The 15,042-nt window shown below is 43.2% G+C and overlaps 1 protein-coding gene across 3 annotated transcripts in view; it reads right to left on the bottom strand.

Annotated features, from left to right (window-relative positions):
• Positions 1-15,042, bottom strand: part of RAPGEF5 (Rap guanine nucleotide exchange factor 5) — a 1,543,629-nt gene that overhangs the window by 762,190 nt on the left and 766,397 nt on the right. For all 3 annotated transcript variants that reach the window (XM_069648248.1, XM_069648249.1, XM_069648250.1), the window contains one exon: positions 11,505-11,550. In XM_069648248.1, coding sequence (XP_069504349.1) covers positions 11,505-11,550 — 46 coding nt within the window. The remainder of the gene's footprint in view (positions 1-11,504; positions 11,551-15,042) is intronic.

Below are 15,042 nucleotides of genomic sequence, written 5' to 3'. Positions count from 1 at the left end.
GTTTGGGGAAGGCGGGTGAATGAAGGGCGAGTAGCTTGAGCTGAACAGTGATTTTTTAGCAAGGTGCTGTAGTGAAGTGGGGATTCAAGAAGAGGTTTACTGCACAGTCAATGGTTTCCAATAGTAAATCAAAACAAAAATCATAAATAGATACTTAATAAATGTTGCATGTGTAAAATTAATAAATTAACCCTTCAAAAGTAGCAATAGTGGGCATTTGTATTACTCAGACAAGCCCGGCGCGCAAAGGGCATCGTTTGTTTTGGATTAGAGGAGCTGTTAAGCTGTGGCTGCGACCCTTCTACACCCCCCCACCTGCCCTCTGACAGCCGTTGGAGGATTTGAGGTGCCTGCCTGCGAGGAGAGAGCCGTGCAGGCTCGAGCGCTGCTGCGCTAGTTGGCTCCGCCCCCTGCCCGCCCTCTGTGACGACACCAGGAAGTGCAATAAGACCTGCCCCCGGACACCCTTGCGGCGCTAAGCCCGGCGCGCAAAGGGCATCGTTTGTTTTGGATTAGAGGAGCTGTTAAGCTGTGTGGCTGCTTGCGGTGGCGGTACAGGTATTGCTTGTCTACCAGCTGCGGGAAGCTACTGAGGCGAGAGATAACGAAGACCCCTTCGAGACAATGAAGTCAATCCCGATCTCAAAGGGTACACAAGCAACAGGACTAAGAACACGCCTGCAGGTAAGAGAGAGATTCGCTTCACTCCCAGAAGCAAATGGGAGCCCGGAGCAAACCCTGAGACCCACGATGCTAAAACAAAGCCGACTACCATTTGGCACTGATAAAAGAAAAAGCTTATCAGTGGGAGACAATCAATCCAATATGGAGAAAGCACTCTCACAGCCGGCGGAAAACGGTGACAATCTGTGGTTGGCACCTAATTCTCCAGAACTACCCATGGCATGTACTACCGCCACGGAAAGAGAAATCACAAAAACTCTTTCCCCATCATCATTTCCAGGCCAGGTAGAGGTGGTATCTGATGGGATTTGTGAGAGGAAAGAAACTGAACAAAGCGTTCTAGAATCCAATGAAGTAGCTGAAATAGCAATTGAGGATTTTCGCAAGGGGAAAGTAGCTCTACCTGCTGAAATGTCAGCAGGTAAGGACACTAGCTCCACACAGGGAAAGGAGATAACAAAGTCAAACCAATTGTCAACTAATCCACTTGTAGACGCGATAGGAAATCAGAAGGCGCTACAAACAGAGGATGAGGCCCTCGGAACAGTTCCTAAAGATGGAATAGGGGTGGATCTTAGTGATTCAATAATTCAAGAAAGCCTGGACATGAGTCTAGAAAACCCTACAAGATCATTAGCGGCACAATTTAGCCCTGGCGTGGCTAGTATTGTAAATAGCCAGCAAACAGTAGATCAAGCTGACAAATGGGACGTGCTGGAATTGGGACATATTGAAGACGCTCTGCAGGATTCGATCAAGCAGAATAAAAATACTGACCTCAGAAGGACTTCAATGATAATGCAAGATCCGATAGACATTTTTCAACCATATAGGGAAGAAAGGATTAGTCCCACATTGAGGAAATACACCATAGCAGCTAGCCCAACAAAGGAGAAGGGGAATCGAACTGTAAAGCCCCTAAAGGAAGTAAATAAAGGAATTCTTACAGATAACTATGACACAGGATCCATTAGTTCTCGCTTGGGAGGGCGGAGGCCGTTAGAAAGATTGAATAACAACAGTGCAGCAGACACTGCACCGGCAAGCTTGAGTAATCTTAGCCTGGCAGATAAAATCATGCAAGACATCACTACAATAACGGATAAAATTGGAATAGAAAAAAGAAGGAGTTTCTGCCTGATCAATGAAAAAATGGCTGCCTTGGATAAAGAACAGTTTGAGAATACCGTCATATCTCCTTTTGGCCTTCGAGAAAATAGGACAGCCCTGAAAGGAACTCACTTGCCACTTTGGGACGACAGAAATAAAACTTTGCCAGTGGCGAGGGTGAACGAAGATATGGAAAAGGTTGAAGTAAGAAAGGATCACACGGGAAGTAATCTAGCCAGCCGCTTAAACTGGGAAGAGGAAAACAGGCCTACAGGAGACACATGGGATAAACAAATCCTAGGGATAATAACTGAGGCCTGCAAAACTGAAAGAGAAAAAGATTTGAACCATATTGAAAAAGTGGTTATGTCATCGCTAACTATAACACTAGCCCCTTTTCTTAAGCTCTATGAGGAACTTAAAGACTCTATTCAAGAGGTAACCATCAGCAACACTCAAATAAAAGAGAATCATGTTAATATGACCTCGGCCCTGCAGAGCTTAAATGAAAGAACAAACAAAGAAGCTGAATTAACTCAAATTTGGCAATCTCGCCTCAGTGATCTAGCTAGACGTGATGCGATTGATAAATCTGTATTAATGGAAGCGGTCCTGGAAGACTGTAAATGGATGAGAAGTACCCATAAACATAACAACCAAAGGCATAAGGAGGACTGTCCTGACACAAAGCTTAAAGAAGGCAAGGGACCAATGAAATTGAAAAAGGATGCAACTAACCTCCCGAATCAAAAGGTACAACAACAGGAAGAGGTGATCCTGATCCCGTCCGGGATAAAGGAGACTAACAAGCTGAACTCTACAAATCTAGAACGATCTTCTTTTGCAATATTTGCTGGGGCGACACCGAAGGATCCGAATCACCGAAATGGTAAGGAGATTACGAGTGCATCGAATGAAAAAGGGAAAAAACCCAAAAATGAATCCCTTAAACGTAAAGTAAATGGTTCAAGAGCCTTTTTGAGAAATCTAAGAACTCCACCAAGAAGAGAAAACACAAATTGTGCCAAGAAATCTAGAAGAGAGATGAGTATGAGTAGTCATATAGGGTCCGAGGGACTAAAAGATCAAGCAAAGGAGTTAAGGGAAGAAAGCAGGGAGGATCCAGAGCAGCAAGCGAATTTGAGTGACCTCATTGAGCTGATGGAATCTGATAGTGAGAAGGAAGACTGGGATAGCTTAAGTACCTCGGATTGGCAAACTTTAGACAATTGGGATACAGTAGACCTAACCAAAAAATCTAAGGAAGACCTGAAGTCAAAGCCCCACAAGAAAAATGCCCAAGAAAACATCAGGGAAAAAGAACGAAGACCAGGTACAAATGAAATTGAATTGGACTCTGACCAGGAATCTATTAGATTTAAGACATTGGAACAAAAAAGAAAAGAAATGGTGAAGGGAGGGAGGATTGAAAAAAAAATCCAGAACAACACTTGTCTTAAAGAATCAACTGATAAGGAAAAATAAAAGGACTATGAAGTCAAGAAAAGGAAAGAACTACCGCTAGGATCACCCCTGAAGAAAACCATTTTATGCAAAGGATATTATCTAAAATTAGAAACAGCTGAAAATGGACCAAGAAGGGTGATCTTAAATAGAAGGTACGTGGTGGAGCTCTGCAAGCAAGCCCTGTCACCAAGGACGATATCAACGGAAGACATAAAAATAGTGGAATTCCCAAAGGAACACAGGCTGGACCAAGTTATCTTGCACTTGTCATCTAAAAATATAAAGCAGAAACTATTGGATGCATCAGACACTTTAAGAAAAAGAGGGTTCCGACTGGAGGACTTAGACGAGGAACCTATACAATTAAAAGAAAAAGCCCATACAGAACAAAGAAAAAAGACAAAAAAGGAAATCGCAGTAAGACCAAGATCAATAACTCCGGGGGTGAAATTGAAGAAAAATAATGAAAAAAGTAAAAATGAGAAAGAGTCTCAGGAGGAAGAGTCTTTATCAACTAAAAAGAATAAAGAGATATTGAAAACCCTGAGATTCACAGTGGATAACTCGGAAAACTTAAAGATGGATAAGAACAAACCCACTAAAGTAAACAACCAGGGAAAGGAATGGGCCTGGATGGCAAATGCCTTGATTTCCAAGAAGAAACAATAGAGTACGGAGAATGAGCAGACCCGGATCCTATGTGCATCGTGGAACACAAGAGGTTTCAAACATCTGCTCTCTAGTAAATGCGATTTCCTGACCCAATATGATTTTATCTCAATACAAGAATCATGGCTACGTAAATCCCCTATATGCGAGGGCTATGAGGTATACACAAACCCGGCTAGGAAGGGACCAAAGGGAAGACCGTTTGGAGGCCTCATGATACTCAAGAAATTGGAATGTCCACTAAAAGTAATAGAACATCTGACACCAAACCCCTATGTGCAAATCCTGAAAGTGACATCTGAAGTGGATTCCCCGAAAATCCCAAAACAAATGGTCCTGATCAATATCTACTGGAGCGAGAATATGCAGGGCCAGACGAACTTCTTAACGTCAATCACGGAGGTAATTGATCAATCCATGATGGAGGGAAATGGCCAGCTGATAATATTAAATGGCGATTTAAATATCAAAATCCTAGACAAAAATGGTAAGATCAAAGCTACTGATCATCTGCTAGGAAAGGAAAAAATATGGATGCAAGAAATGAGAATCCGTGAGATGAAGATGTTAAATGGCCAGACTAAGGGAGATCTTCAAGGGGCCAATACTTGGTACAGTGGGAAATCAGGTGCTTGCTTAGACTATTGCTTTGTGGGAGGAAATACACTGGAGCGGATACTCTCCTTCACAATAACAAAACAAACTAGCAGTGATCACTGTCTGTTAGCAACCGAAATCGTTTGGGAAATAAAATCTAACAGAGGAATTGAAAGAACAATGGAAACTGAGGTTACAGGAGGAAGAAATCGTCTGAGAATTAAAAATCGGGCAATCCCGAATCTAGTACTAGGATACAAAAAAGCGATAAACAACAATGAAGAGCTAGTTGACTACAAATGGCTGTTGGAAGCCCATGAGATTAAGTATGATCCAACTAAAAAAAAGAACATTAAAATAAAACATACGTATGATGAACAACTTGTGTTAAGAAGGAAACAATACAGGTCAGAATTGAGACGCATAAAAAAGATAAACAGCTCAGAAAGACACGAGCTCCTGAGAAAATGTCAACAAACATATAAAAACTGGCTGAGACAAACTCGGTATCTAAGACTGCAGAGAGACGCGGAAAAAATGATAGCAGCCATATCGACAAACAACGCTAGAAGTACCTGGGACTTACTTAACGACAGAGAGCACAATCAATCTGCCGTAGGTATTAATCAGGTCTCGGAAGATAAATGGTTCGAACACTACACTACTCTTTATGAAGCGGAAAGTGGGGGAAAAGCTATTAAAGAGATCTCGGACTCAACTCCGTGGGCCTTGAACTTTGATAAGGATGATATCCGAACCCTGATAAAAAAACTTAGCACCTCAAGAGCAGCCGGTCCAGACGGCATTTCCAACAAATTACTAAAAGAAAATTGTGAGGCCTGGATGGAGCTAATATACACATTATTTCAACAAATCATGAAAACCAAACAAATACCAGCTACATGGACGGAGGCTTATATAGTACCGATATATAAGAAGGGTGATCGCGAAAACCCTAGGAATTACAGGCCCATAGCACTCCTAGACTCTATTGGCAAGCTATTTGCGTCACTACTTCTGAGAGATCTAAAAAAATGGGCCACCGAGGCAAAAATTCTTGACGAAAGACAAACAGCCTTTGTAAGTGGAGTTGGCACCGCCTTGAATCTATTTTTGATCAACTTGTTGAAGGCAAAGACATTAGCCGGGAAAAAAAAGCTCTATCTTGCATTTATTGACCTCGAACAAGCCTTCGATGGAATCAATAGAGAGCTCTTGTGGTTAAAAATGAGAAATTGGGGATGCCCTAAGGATCTACTTGAAGCTATTAAAACATTGTACACCGATACCTCAATTCAAGTCCAAATTACAAGCAATGGGGGACTTTCGAGGAGGATTAAAACCTATAGAGGAATCAAGCAGGGCTGTGCAGTAGCCCCATTCCTTTTTGTCCTATACATGGCAGATATGAACATAGCTCAGGAGAAGATTCGTGCATTTCCACCGACAATAAATGGAAAAGAAATACCTTGGATGCTGTACGCTGATGATGCGGTATTCATCGACCAAACACCAATAGGTCTACAACGACGGATCAAATCCTTTAACAACTACTTAAAAGAAAATAGCATGAAGATGAATATCAAAAAATCCATGATCTTAACAATGAAATCAAGCCGGGGCAGGAGACAGTCCGGTAAAACAATACGATGGTCATTAGAGAACCAGAATTTAGAAGAAGTGGAAACGACACTCTACCTGGGGATAATGATAAACAAAAACAGCAACGAACAGGCGCACTACTGTCTGATCCGGGAAAAACTAGTGGCTCTAACAAATCAAGGGATTTGCCTACATCGCAGATATGGGAAGTTTTCTTTAATTCCAATTGTAACCTTCTACAAGCAAAAAGTGTTGGCGGTCATCACTTATGGCACGGAAGCACTCGTAGCCCTTAGATGGGAGGTTTGGAATCTCTGTGAAGCATATTTTTGGCGGAAAATTTTGCGCCTACCAACCTCATTACCAGTGGAGCTCATTAGAACTGAGCTCAGACTCCAATCAATAAACTCTGTCGTACTCTGGAAAACCTTATCATTGTATAGAAAGTGCATTTTGGATATACCACCAAAACCATTTGAAATTCTAGCCAAGACGAACATCCGGAATGAAGACAAAATGCTTAATGATTGGAAAAGCAGCTGCAAGGCACAGTTGGAACAACTAAATCTTGAGGAGGATACCCTAAAGAATAACCCGGACAAAGCAAAAAGAGTTATTCGGGAAAAGGATTGGGAGGAAACCCAGGAACAAAGATTGAGAAGAAATCTATGCTATAACATCATCTGGGAAAAAAAAGGCTTGAATATTCTACCGCCATATCTGTTGAAATTTCCAATTGAACGCTACCGGGATTTGCTGCTGCGTTGCAGACTTAATATTTGGAATAGCAGAGAAGTGAAATGGAAAAGAAGACAAATTGACAGAACAGCTGCATATTGTCGGTTCTGCAAACGGAAGGACCAACTGGAAACGATTAGACATGTTATGTTAATCTGCCCAGCTTTAAAATGCAAAAGAGAGATCTATATGGGAAGTTACACAATAAATATCACTGAGGAGACGGAAGAAAGTTATTGGGAAAGAATCCTCACTGCGGAAAAAATTGGCAAAACTCTAGATGCATTGAAATTTGTTGAGATGTTAAACTTGAATCAAGAGGAATAAGAATCTGATCTGTAAGAGAACGCTACGAGTAGTCCTAGATACTAAAGTGCTGAATTACTTTGATTGCCCAAATCTTGAATAAATGAGGCTGTGGATCATAAGAAAAGGGAGAGATTAAGTCAATGACGGGACAATTATTGCCTGATGACAATTGGATCTAGGGAAGTTTTAACAAAGTTTTAACAAAGGAACATTGTTTTTTACTAAAGGCATAAGGATGTAATGTTAAAGGTTTAACTATACTTAACCAATAAAACACACAAAAAAAAAAATAATTACTCAGACAAAGTTGATTGAGGTGTCACCCAATTGTTAATGCATTTTCCCAATTGATGGGGCTCCCTACCACGTTTCAGTCTGGGTCCCCCCTCGTCCATCACAGGCACAACAATTAAGTACAGTGACCACCTTTGCTACAGAGCACGAGTGTCTGAATATCTACAGGCTTCAAAGGATACCTATGCCACGTTGGCCTCCCAATGACAGTATGGCTGTGGCCAGTGCCAGTGCATGAAGGAGCAGGTGCTCCCAGCCCTGATGAATTTCAAGGAACCATCTACTGGTGAAATGATAAACAGTGTGTTGGATGGGTGTTTCTTGTCGTGCTGGCCACTATGAATGTGAGGTGAAATTTGATTTGTGCTGAGTGAATGCCAATTTAGAGAATGTAGAATGAGTGGGTTTGAATACGTTTTCTGCATGCGAGGACTAAGCAAAGTAGAGAGAAATAGCCAGTGGGCCTTTCCTGCCCCATGTGTACGTGTGGCTTAGGATTGTACCTGAAGAACATATCCTATAAATAGAGCCCAGGTCTCTGTCTACATGAAGCTTCCAGAGTCATCTGTATCTAAAACTTGATGTCAGTTGTGACAAACTGGGCCTCATTACGAGCATGGCTGTAGCCGTGCCTGTATGGCAGGCATGGCTTCGGCCATGCTCGCTACCGGCACCGCCTCCCGCGATTGGGCCGGTGGGCCGGTAATTGGCCATTCGTGGTTGGTGGTAATGCCAGGCTCCCGATCCCCATTCTGCCCTATAGGGCAGAATGGGGGTGGGGAGCATGTAGGCGCCGGCACCGTTGATCAAGGTGCAATTACGAGTTATGCTCGTGGGTGCCGCACAGGTCTTACCTGGCGGGCTGTCAGGCACCCACGAGCATAACTTGTAATTTGACGGGACGGTATGAACGGTGCCAGTGCCTTACCGGCACCGTTCATACCGTCACCGCCAGGGTCGTAATGAAGCCCTCTGTCTCGAAAAGCTGTTCCAAATCAATATCAAATATATATTGTGGCCAAACAAGTGCTAAGATTTCTGGCCAAAGATAAACCAAATGTGTCATGTTGGTTTATTGTGTGATTTGTGTACTTTCAAAGTTTAGTCCCCAAATCAGAGTATTATTTTCAGTTCACAAAATAAATTCAAACATTCACAAATAATTGGTCCTTGCTTTGTGACAAGAACTGGAAACCAATATGATTGGATGACAAAATTGCAGCCTGGCCGCAAATCCAAGCTTCTCCATTCAACCAAAGCACGTCAACATCTAAAATGCAATCTCTTCTGTGAGATGTGGATGTTTGTCATTGTGGTGAGACACCTGTGCATGTACTTGGTACTGCCATGCACTCCATTGTGACGTTTGAGTAGTGGACCATGAGTTGGATGATACCGTTAATTTGCCACATGCAATTCCGGCTTTATCAATCCACACAGCAAGTACAGCTACAGATGTATTGCTGCCCCAAAAGGGTATGAACAGACTACAGCATGTGAATCAGAAAGAGGAGAATTATGAAGAGGAAGTGATATGTAAGAGGGAGTAGCTAATAAAAAACCCATGCCATGAGGGAAAGGAACCATTGTTACGGTAGCAGGGGCATGTTTAATAAGTACTAGTTATCAGGTAAGCATGCCAGACAAGATCAGAAATGTACAGCTCAGTTTAAGAGCCAGGCTTTACTGTGATGCCAATTTCCTCACAGATATGCCAAGAATTGAGCGTGTAAAGATGAATGTGTGAAAACATGAAGTAGAAGGTAGGGAGGAGAGAGGGGAGACAAAATGAACTTAAATATTATTAAATACATGAAACTGTGAGCTTGTACAGTTCATCACAACTTTGAAAGTAGATGACATACCCTGTTAAAGTGGAAGTAAATTAAAGGGTGAATAGTTTAGTGGGCTACTGTGATTTTACAGGCCAGCTTTTGCGATAAAGATATAAAGATGTATAGTGGACAATGTAAACGTGTGCATGAATGGTTAATGGCGTAAGTAATAGAATGCAGACTGAAATGCAGAAGATTGATTTTCATTTTAGGATAAAGTTTTTGTTCTATACTTAAAAGGACAATAAAAGGTGGGTGACATTAATAAGAACAATAATAAGAACACGTGACCGTGGCTAAAATGCTAGTCACCAAAGGCCAGTGATAACAATCTCTAGGCACCAACATTTCCAATACTTTTCAAACATTACAAATTAGACATTGTGTGTGTCCATATTTACTATCCTGAACTTTGAAAGCCTGATAAAATGAAAAGATGTGTTTGAACACAGCGAATTGTAAGCCCGAATAAGAACAGTACATTCCTCTAAAATGAAAATAATACCACACAATATACAATCATTATAGCTTCGGTACAAAGAACAATTTGCAGATGAACACATTGTAGAAGAGTAAGTGCAGTTTCCTGGAGATAGTCAGGGGAATCAAATATGATTACATGTGGTGGGTTCTTGAATTGATCACTGGGAGGATAGCATTATGGGGTAGTGTGCTTTTGAATGGTTTTGACAGGTAGGCTGAATTGGATGCTTCCGTGGCTTTTTCGAATCCTACATATGTTGTGGTCGCTCTGGTATTATGAGGAAGGTCTTCCAACCCCCCCTGCACCTGCAGTCCATAGACATATACATATGAAACTCATCCATCGTTTGGGGGGCTAGATAGGAAAAGTAAGATCCTCTTCATTGCTTCCTGGATTAGAGAGAACTGGAGGTGTCAGTGTACAAAAGAGTGTATGCACTTTGAGTTTCTGTTCCAGAAATGATGTTCCTGTTGCATGAGATCGCAGGGTGGCGATAACTGGTAAAGGATGTTTTAAATGAAGGCTAGAGGATAGCCAGTGAGAGTGGCAAATGATATGAGACTCGTAGCATCTTGCATGCGCCAGAAAAGGCAGCTGCTTTCTGTTTGGCATGCCAGGGGGCGTGCAGGTGCAGGATAGTTCTGCAGAGGAGTAATCCAGGAGTCTACGGCAGTATCAGGAACACTGCAGCAAGTGAAATGATCCATCTTTTCCTACATATAAGTAGCTCTCACGTGGGAGGTCTGTTGAGTGAATGATAGCTTGAAGAAGGAGATAAAAGGAAAGCATTGACTGATTGCATGGTGTGTGGGGTTGGGGCATGTAGGAAGAACATGGCTATTGCTGAATACTTTTGAGGTGCATTACAGGAGGGTGCAAGGGATTTGCCACACGAGTAATGAGCTGACAGGGTAGAGATATGTGGGATCTCCTTGAGATCTATTACTTGGATGTTTGAGGTGGATTATGCCCCCTAGTTCAGGGCTCTGCAACCTGTGGCTCGCCAGAGGTTTTGGAATACAACTCTCAAGAGCGCTTACCATTGACTATACTGACTAGTGCTAATGCGAGTTGGTCCCAAACATCTGGAGAGCCGAAGGTTGCAGACCCCTGGGCCGAGTTGAAAGCTACTCAGTTGTAATAATATGTTGTCTACATGCCCTTGTCCCCTTTTCACCCCCTGCTCCATCCTTGTGGACCATCACATGGGGTGTAGGGAGAGTAGTCCTGAGAGAACTACATAGAGGATTTCTTTTTTTTTTATCATGCCCCTGTTTAACCTCACCCCACAGCAACCCAAAAATGAGAAACCCATCCGGAAGTGGAAACCACGTTCCTCCCTCTGCCACGACGTCACAGCAGTTTATTTTCAATTCCAACGTCGATTCCAGGACAAAAGTGCCAGTGTACCATACCTGGACACAGGGGCCACTCAACCATTTATTTTTCATTAAGCATAGGGAAACATGCACACGTGGACATTTCATTAACAGTAGCACGTCACACCGGACCCACAAGGCCCAGTTAAATGCAAATATACATATTGGGTCTTTTCTACTTCTCACATGGTTACATTTTTTTATTCGCATTTTTTGGAATTCTTCGGTGAGTCACACTGTGCATTCATTGAAAAATAAAAATAGGAAATATACTATATACATTTACAATGGGTGACATATAAGGGATGGAGTAATTACTGCATGAGAACTGCTTACCAGACTTTGCCTTTAGTGCAATGACAGCGGCCAACTCCCTCTGCACCTGCAATCCACAGAAATATGCAAGAACATAATTACTAAGAATTAAAGTATGAAGTATTGTCAATTTTTCAATTCTTTAAAAATATCCAAGACATCACCGACAGCCTTTAAAATGCTACCTCTGGTTTATAATATTGCAGTCAGATAGTAAAGTGCACTGGAACGAACGATATTGCAGCATTTGTTTTAAAAATGGCTAGGTGCAAACTCCTCTTCCACCAGTAGATGTCTCTACAAACTGGAAAAAGAATTAGTCACAGTCTGCAGACTTGCAAAGAGGAGTGTTAGTACAACACCAGCCGCGGGGATCTATTCTGAGCGTATTGGGATTGGAAAACACTGCAATGCAAGAAGCGCCTCATCTATTTGCCAGCGTTTGCATTTCAGGAAATAGCTGCTGAACATGCTTCGCAGTGATGCTGCTACCTTATTTGCATGGATCTACGGAAACGCGGCCTGTGCTCTAACCTGCTCTGCACTGATCCAAAGAGCTGGACGCTACATGCTTGTCGTATATTTTGTCTTTCAGCTCCATGGAATGTAACGCTTTGGTCATATTAAGTAAGATGTGCAAGAATGCCAATATATATGGATCATAGCTGTTCGACACAATGTGGCAAGTGTATATTTTGACTCATATTGTCACGGTTTTGTTCTTCAAGGTAAAGAGCACAGCCAGCACATGATTAACTTTTTTTGCAAAGGAATAGAACAAATACACATTGCTTCACTTCAAAGGTTCACGACGGGATTAAAGTTAACGCCGTTTTCTCTACGTCCTATTTCCTTAAAGATACATTCCAAAATTAGCTTGTTCCGAAAGTTTGCGCTACATACAAAAAATAACATGGATCTGAGCAATAAAGAGATTTTCTCCAATCCTTGCACTAATCAGCAAATCTGGTGTAACATGGATTTGACCTTTGATGTGACTTGGATTCACACTTTGTGTTGAGCCTGTGCGACCATACTTGTGAAACTCAAGAAGCAGTAGGTGCTTTCCCATTGGCCTCGATGCACAAGTAGCACAGTAAGGGTACAGTCCAATGTGACTAGTAAGCACAGCCAGGACAGATGCAATGTTTCCAGTTGGCACAGTAAGGGCGTTTCACGATAGACCCCTACTCTGAATAAAGTAGTGAACCTGTGGCGCGATAAAACACGTTCAAATCAATTCTCCTAGTGCATTCCAATGCCCCCAGGTTCCAAAGTAAGACCAGATTATAGTATGTCCAGACGCTACAGGAGGGCCATATTCCATTTTACTTAGCATGGCAGTGATAGGTTATATTATTCCAAGTTGGCACAATCCAAATTTCCATTATGCCCAGTTACGATGGTAAGAGCCAAAGTGAAGTATGTCCAGTTACATGATTAAGGCCAGATACAAGTATGCATAATTATCGCAACAACGCCAGAACCCTCGGGTCCAGTTACCACATTAAAGGCAGATTCCAGTATACCCAATTAGCAGAGTGAGCTCAGATCTTTGTCCGCCCATGTGACATACATGGGACAAATTAGAGTGTGTACTGGTAGGACAGTAAGGCCAGAGTAGATTGTATGCAGTTCTTAAAGTATGGACAGATTCCAGTATGGACAAATAGCATAGTAAGGCCAGATACCACTTATCCAGTTAGCAAAGTCTGGGCAGAATCCAGTTTACTCCGTTATTTATTTATTTATTATATTGGGCATTTGTAAGGCGCTTATACATCAAGAAAATTGTGTTTCAAAGCTCCCACAGGGCAAAGGGAAGGCAACAAGGGAAAACATCAAGACTGTGGAATATGTCAACTACAGAAAAAAGGCGGTCCTACTAGACCTTGTGAACATTTGGATTGTTCAAGTGCAGAGAGAGAGAGAGAAGGGGCAGGGGAAGGGGGTTAGTGTTAGAGGATCCACAGAGAGGTGAAGTGCCAGGGAGACAGTTGCAAGGCAACAGGTAGTGCGGGAGCCAGTTACAAAGGCTGCCAGGCAGTGATCACCGGATGGAAGAGGGGTCAGCAGCCAAAGGATAAGTGCAGGCCTGTGAGGCGGCAGAGGCCATGTGATGCTCAAAGGCAAGTGAATGGGGGGATGTTGTGGCCGATCAGACAGAAGGCCAGGATCCAGAATGACACAAAAGGGCTCAGGCCATCAATTGCCGCGACTGTGGGGTTTAGCATGGGAGGGAGAGAGGGATGGAGGAGGAAAAGAGGAATGTCTTGAGGTGTTTGAAAAACTTGAGGAGATCCGGCTCAAGATGGAGAGAGAGGGGGAAGCTGTTCCAGAGGAGCAGGAGCCAGCCAAACAGAGGGAAAGGCCACCCGCTCATTGCTTAGAGAAGCGCTTGACAACTAGAGAGTTAGGAGCCAGAGGATCAGAGGGATCTGGAAGGAGAGTATTTGGTGAGAGCAGGTTGCAGATAGTGTGGTCCACGGCCCCAGACAGCCTTATAGATGCTGCAGAGGGATTTACATTTAATCCTTGCAGCAACCAGGAGCCGGGGAGAGATGATAGGGCTGGGGAACAACATAGGTGGACATGGAGGGGGGTGAGGAGAAACAACCCAGGGAGGGACAGTGAGGAAAGAGATCAGCCAGTCCAGTGCCTGCTCTGAGATACCAAGGGTATCATGGAGCCGTTCTATGAGGATAGAGTAGTTAACCATGTCAAAATCAGAGGAGAGATCAAGTAGAATGAGAACAGCAGGTGAGTTGGAGTCAAGAGAAGTGAGCATTTCTTCACAACTGTTTAGGAGATCAGTTTCTATGTCTCTGGATCCTCGGAATCCAGACTGATGGTTGTGCAGGCAACCAACAAGTTCAGTATGTTGGGTCAGTTGGGGGGAAGACCAATTTCTCAAGAAGTTGTCCAAGGAAGGGAGTGAGAGAGATGGGGCGGCAGTTAGCCTGACATGATGAGTCGGCAGAAGGCTTTTTCAGGAGGGGCAAACAAGAGCGTGCTTGAGGGAGGAGGGGAAAGATCCATTGACAATAGAATCATTGCATAAATCCGTGAGTGCAGGGGGAAGGGAGGCAATATTGTCCTTGATAGTTCAGTGGCAGACCTGCTTGGAAGAGACGTTCATAGAGTGGACAACTCTAGTACCTTGTCCGGTGTGATAGGAGAAAAAGAGGAAGGAGCGGATAAGGCAGAAGGCGGGGTAATGGGTGGCAGGGGCATGGAGGTTGTGGGGGAGGAAGAGAGAGAACTGAGGATGTCCTGAGTTTTAGCAGTGAAGTGGGTGGCCAGTGCAGTGCAGAGGGCCTGGGAAGGAAGAGGCGAGGTAGAGACTGCAGATGAATTGGCAAGTTCCTTGCAGATTTTAAAGAGTTCAGCTGTGTTGTTAGAAGCTCCAGAGACACTGGCCTGGATGTGAGCCCTCTTGTTGGAGCAATGGATAGACAATACCGCCTTTGGAGAAGGTGACAGGCCAGCTTATCAGCAGATGAGCTCGCCGTCTGCCACTTCCGTTCAGCAGCTCTGTACTTGCGTTTCAGGGCTGCTA

This window comes from Ambystoma mexicanum, chromosome 2q, assembly GCF_040938575.1.
Source record: "Ambystoma mexicanum isolate Mex_15411 chromosome 2q, UKY_AmexF1_1, whole genome shotgun sequence".
In the NCBI taxonomy this organism is placed as follows: domain Eukaryota; kingdom Metazoa; phylum Chordata; class Amphibia; order Caudata; family Ambystomatidae; genus Ambystoma; species Ambystoma mexicanum.
The sequence above is the reverse complement of the archived record's forward strand: the minus strand, read 5'-3'. Positions and strand labels throughout refer to the sequence as shown.